General features: G+C 40.6%; 1 protein-coding gene across 1 annotated transcript; it reads left to right on the forward strand.

Annotated features, from left to right (window-relative positions):
• The first annotated feature begins 272 nt into the window (after positions 1 to 272).
• LOC133737982 (L-type lectin-domain containing receptor kinase S.4-like) lies at positions 273 to 2471 on the forward strand. Its single transcript, XM_062165429.1, has 2 exons — positions 273 to 292; positions 1532 to 2471. The coding sequence occupies exons 1-2, from the start codon at positions 273 to 275 to the stop codon at positions 2469 to 2471; spliced, it is 960 nt and encodes a 319-aa protein (XP_062021413.1).
• Positions 2472 to 5105: the final 2634 nt, after the last annotated feature.

Below are 5105 nucleotides of genomic sequence, written 5' to 3' on the forward strand. Positions count from 1 at the left end.
TTTGCGGGCCAGGCCGGACTTTTGGCTCTGCGGGCCTCCATCGGCCCACTTGATCCGTGGGCTAAATAATGAGGCCTACCTCTATGGTACGTAGATTAGTTGTATGTATTTAGAGCATCTTTAGCAGACTCTCTATTGTGGCTCCTTAGCTATTTTAGAGAACATGTTTAGCTTTTTATCTATCTTAACAGCTGCACCAGACTCCTAAGGCCCCGTTTGGTTAGCTGGAATGTCAAAATTGGAAAAGGATTTATTTTCCTTTCCAGACGGATATGAAATGGAATATGATTTGGTATTTCCATGTGAGTGTTTGGAATATTACTAGAAATTAAATTTTGGAATTAATTTTTCATTTCTATTGTAGTGTTTGGTAAGTCATAAGAATGAAATATAGAATTATAATTTTCAATAACGCCCTTTTACTAATTAAAGTACATCAATTTATAAGGAATATTGGTGGGGAATATAAATTTTTAGAGGGATAATTAATGTAATTTTACCTTTGACAGTAGGAAATGGAAATAGAATACCACCCATGACTAGGTAATTCTATTCAGGCTTTATGAGGGAGTCAATTTCCAGTCAAATCTTATTTTTTATTTCCTTTCCAATCTTTAATTACAACCAAACAGCACATCTGAATGGAAAATGAAATTAATTCTCATTACATACCATGATTTCCTGCCATCCAAACGGGGCCTAAGTGGCTCTCTATTATAACTTTTAGCTATCTCACTCCTAAATATAGAGAGCGGAATGAGGCTCTCTATAATTTAAAACATTCATTTTAAGTTATTTTATGTAATTTATAAATACATTTAAACTATTTAATATTTATTTAAAAAATAATATAAATTCAAAACTAGCTAAAATAGAGAGCATTGATGCAGACGTAATTCTAAAGTGGCTAGCTAAAATGACTTTTTAACTACTTTAGCTAAAATTTGACTAAAAAATTGCTAGTATTGCTAAAGATGCTCTTAGTTTCTATTATTTAGCGCAATTGCCTACTATTCTACATCTATAGTTACTCTACATTTAATATAGGGGGTGAAATTTGCACCCCCAAATTTACAAACCACACCCACTTTCAATTTTTTTTTATAATATTTCATCCCAAGTTTTTGGTACTTCCTAAAACACCCTCCCCCCTCTCTCTTCCAGACCACCACCAAGGTCCCCGTTCTTCTCTTCCCACTGCCGGCCAAGTCCTCCACATCCACTGTTGGAATCGCCGTTAAGGTTGCCGCCGCCGCACCAAAATCGAAGGGGAAGGCGAAGCCCAAAGCAGACGCCGATGCCGACGCGATCAAGCCCAAGAGAAACGTCAACAGGAACGCTGCCATTCTGAAGCCGACTCCGATCTCTCCAGCTCTCGGCAGCTTCCTCGGCGGCGCCCCTGAGTGCTCTCGCGCCGAGGCCGTGAAGCAGATCTGGAGCCACATCAAGCTCCAAAACCTGCAGGTCGTGATTTCGATCTCATTTGCTTCATTCTCTGCGTTTATAATGATGATGGTGTGTGTTGATGCAGTGTTAAATCACTGGGTTCTGAAAAATTGTCCGGTGGACCTCTGCGAACCCAACCCTCATCGACCAAGCCCTTTGAAGCTCCAGCTCATCGTCTTCCTCGAAGAGTTCTCCTCACATCCGACCTTTTTGTTGCTGTGCTCCCGCTCTTTTTGTCGTCCGGCAACGGCGATGGTATTGTCGTCGTTTTCGTTCCCGGCGATTTTGGGTCGAGGTTCTCCGGTAAGGGCCCGTTTGGGCTTGACAGTGAGAATCGATTTGTGGGTATTGAATTCGACACTGAAATGAATGAAAATGTGAATGATGTGAATGCGAATCATATAGGGGTGAATGTGGGTAGCTTTGTATCTCTGACTGTTGGGAATGTTACTGCATTGAATTTGGTGCTTAATAGTGGAGAAAAGATGAAATCTTGGACTGATTATGATGCTAGTTCGAAAAGATTAGAGATAAGGTTGAGTAAGTTGGGTGAACCAAGGCCTTATAATCCGATTGTTGCGCATGGCATAGATTTATTGGAAATGTGGAAAGATAAGGATGTGTATGTAGGGATAAGCTCGTCGAATTCGAATGGCAGTTCCTCGCAAATTTGTAGTGTGTATTCTTGGAGTTTTAGGATGAGAAAGGTTCCGAGGATGCATTCTCTTCCGGTGAATCCGAGGGGTTATTTGGATGATCAGCATGGTGAAAATCCGGGTCTGCATAAGAGGATGGTTTGTCCATTGTCAATTCTTGCTGGGATTATATTCATGACTAGGTGTGGAGCTCTGGTTTCATTTGTCATGCTGTTTTTGTGGGCTATAATTGTTAACAGGCACACGGTTTTCCTTGCTGAAGTGCTCCCAGATGAGTTTCCGGTGAAGCCTAATCCTACGGATTTCAGGTATGAGAAGATCAGTGTAGTTGTAGAGGAAGATGCAGATGCAGATGGTGTTAAGAAGTAGAACCTGAAAGGTGCAACCTTTTTGCTGTGTATTTTAGGAAGTGAAGAACAGTTGAGGGTATTTTAGGAAGTGCCAAAAGATTTAGGATGAAATATTATAAAAAAATTGAAAGTGGGTGTGGTTTGTAAATTTGGGGGTGCAAATTTCACCCCCCTTAATATATTGATGCATTATTGTACCACAAAACTTTCATATCACAATTAAGTGAAAACATTATTATTTTTAAGGAGCTATATAATAATAATTTCGCGAAGCCCAAACAAAGAAATAGTATTCGGCCGAATACAATCAAGAAATACTAAAATTGGGCAATGGCTGCAGAAAATGTGGGGTCTCGGACTTGATTTGGGCCCCTTTTTTCTTATTGGGTCGAGATGCCTGCATATCCCTCGGTGGCTCGGTTCTGTTTAAAGTTAAAGTAACCCGATTGAAAGGTTGAGGTTAATCCTCCTGTCCGCCTCCAACAATTGTCTTGTCATTTCAAAACAATAAGCTGGCATGGTTCTAATTTTACATGACACCATACAACCTGCATTGTTTGTGCATGCAAAAGTGAGATGAAACAATGATCGACATGATGATAAACCTTCTGAAAATACCTTAATTATGGGTTTAGGATTTAAGATTTGGGGTAGCCATTATATATATATATTTTTTTTTTTTCTTTTTTTTTACTGTAGTAAGAAATGGATCAGGAACATTTAGGCCGACGAGTTTGTCAATTCAAAATGTTTGTCAGCTAAGGATGATAAGGTGCTGTTTGTTTTGTACAGATAGAACAAACTTCAACCTTGGCTCTCTGTCTTGTCCTAATATTCTTTGATTCACTTCCCACCATCCACACCCATATACATTAGTGGCAAACAACCCTGGAAAGAAGAAATTAAATGATTCTGATTCTGCTATGTGTCTGGTAATAAGCTTCTGCAGATATATATGATCATCTTTCTAGTTATTTTAACTGTGTTAACTTTACTTCATTAGTTCATTTTTCATTCATCATCATAATTACCGGAGACTCTTCAGCCCACCCAAGTGGGTGGTCACCTGGGCTCTGTTAACAGACAGTCTGAAACAAAAAACGAAAAAACAAAAAAAACAAAATCTGATATTCATGTGCGATTATAATCGGGAAGTCGACCTTACTGTTCTCTTATTTCCGTCACCGCCTGCAAACCAGAGCAGAGGAGACCTAACCAAAATTATCTCGCGCCTCTGTCGAATCTGCAACCCAGAGCAGATCTAAAGCTTCATCTAAAATTTCATCGAAGTACATTGGAACAGAAGATCTGCAACAAGTCTCCGCCGTCCATATCTAATCAATATATGTAATTACCCATGTCAGCGGTGGAGTTTTCCTTTGGATTGATTGCTTAAATATAATGAGATTCCATTAGATCTAGATTGGATCGTGAGTTTCTATGTGTAGAGAAAAGATGGAAAAAATGAAACTGATTTGAAATTGAAAGAAGGCGATAGAATTGTAATTATTGTCTTTAGTTAATCAGTTTTCTAAAAACTCAGCTTAGTAAACGCGTTTCGTCTGAAAATTTTTGCTGGTTCTTCTTCAACCTCCTCACCTGGGGATTTCAAATTCTTAATTCAATTGCCTATCTACTACAATTATCCATTTGTTCACCTGTTTGAGCCCAAAAGTAATTTTGGCAAGATCCATTAGTGGATTTAGCTTAGCAGGCCGATACCTGCGGCCCAAAAATAAGTCTACTTGGGATTGGGTTACAGCTTCACCCATTCCAAAGTCCATAAGGAAAACGAGCCCTTATTGGAGTCAGGTAGCGGAGATTGAATAGGAAACTTCGATCAATAATCCTTTTATGGCAAGGAGCAGTCGAAACCCTAGGTATAAATACCAGGTTTCAAGGACAAATCAAGGACAACTCTCTCAATCAACTAATCGCACAGATTATCAAGCCTCTCCGGAGCAAACCTTCAACCTCGTTGAAACCCGGCGACCGTACTTTCAGTCCTAGTCTCCCCAGGAGCCGACTGTTAGCGCTACTGCCACCGATACTACCAGCGAAACAAGGGTAACGCCCTCGCAACCCAGCGAAGCTAAAGTCACGCTTTAGCAAACCCTATACTTTCTCCAAACTTCCTAGTGATTGCTCTGCTTAGTCTACAATTCTAAGTATCGATTCGGTGTCGCGAAGAGATCATAACCAAAGTCCTTATCCGTAAGGCAAGAAGTCATTTCTCGGAAGACATAGAAAAGAACTTTATGACGAGGTTGGTGCTCTCCTCGTCCACATCGTTTGAAGAAGAAATCAGGTCAAGGGACTCTCCCGACGACTGCACCCCACGGTGCTGGCACGCCAGCGCAATCACAGCAGCAAAAGACACAGTTTGCAAGCCAACTGGTTTTCGTGTCAAACATCACCCATAAAATTCTATCGAACATTTGATTCCTAAACCCACATACTCTAAATCAAACATGATCTGGCTTCACCGTCGAGTCCTTGCTCGGGTACTTCTTGATTCCGGCAACGAGGAGGGGGCGGGGGCGGGGTATCCCCTGTTTGCCCATTCTTAGAAGCGACCCTGGAAGAGGATCACGGCCTTATTTGGCTTCAAAAACTTCACCATGCTGTCGGAGAAGATGAAAAGACAATGAAG

This window comes from Rosa rugosa, chromosome 3, assembly GCF_958449725.1.
Source record: "Rosa rugosa chromosome 3, drRosRugo1.1, whole genome shotgun sequence".
NCBI classification, from domain to species: Eukaryota; Viridiplantae; Streptophyta; class Magnoliopsida; order Rosales; family Rosaceae; genus Rosa; species Rosa rugosa.

Excerpts from the sequence above, each read along its gene's own strand:
- LOC133737982 (XM_062165429.1), top strand. The coding sequence starts at position 273 with ATGAAATGGAATATGATTTG. Across the intron at positions 293-1,531 it reads ATGAAATGGAATATGATTTG|TGTTAAATCACTGGGTTCTG; the intron begins GTATTTCCATGT and ends GTGTTGATGCAG.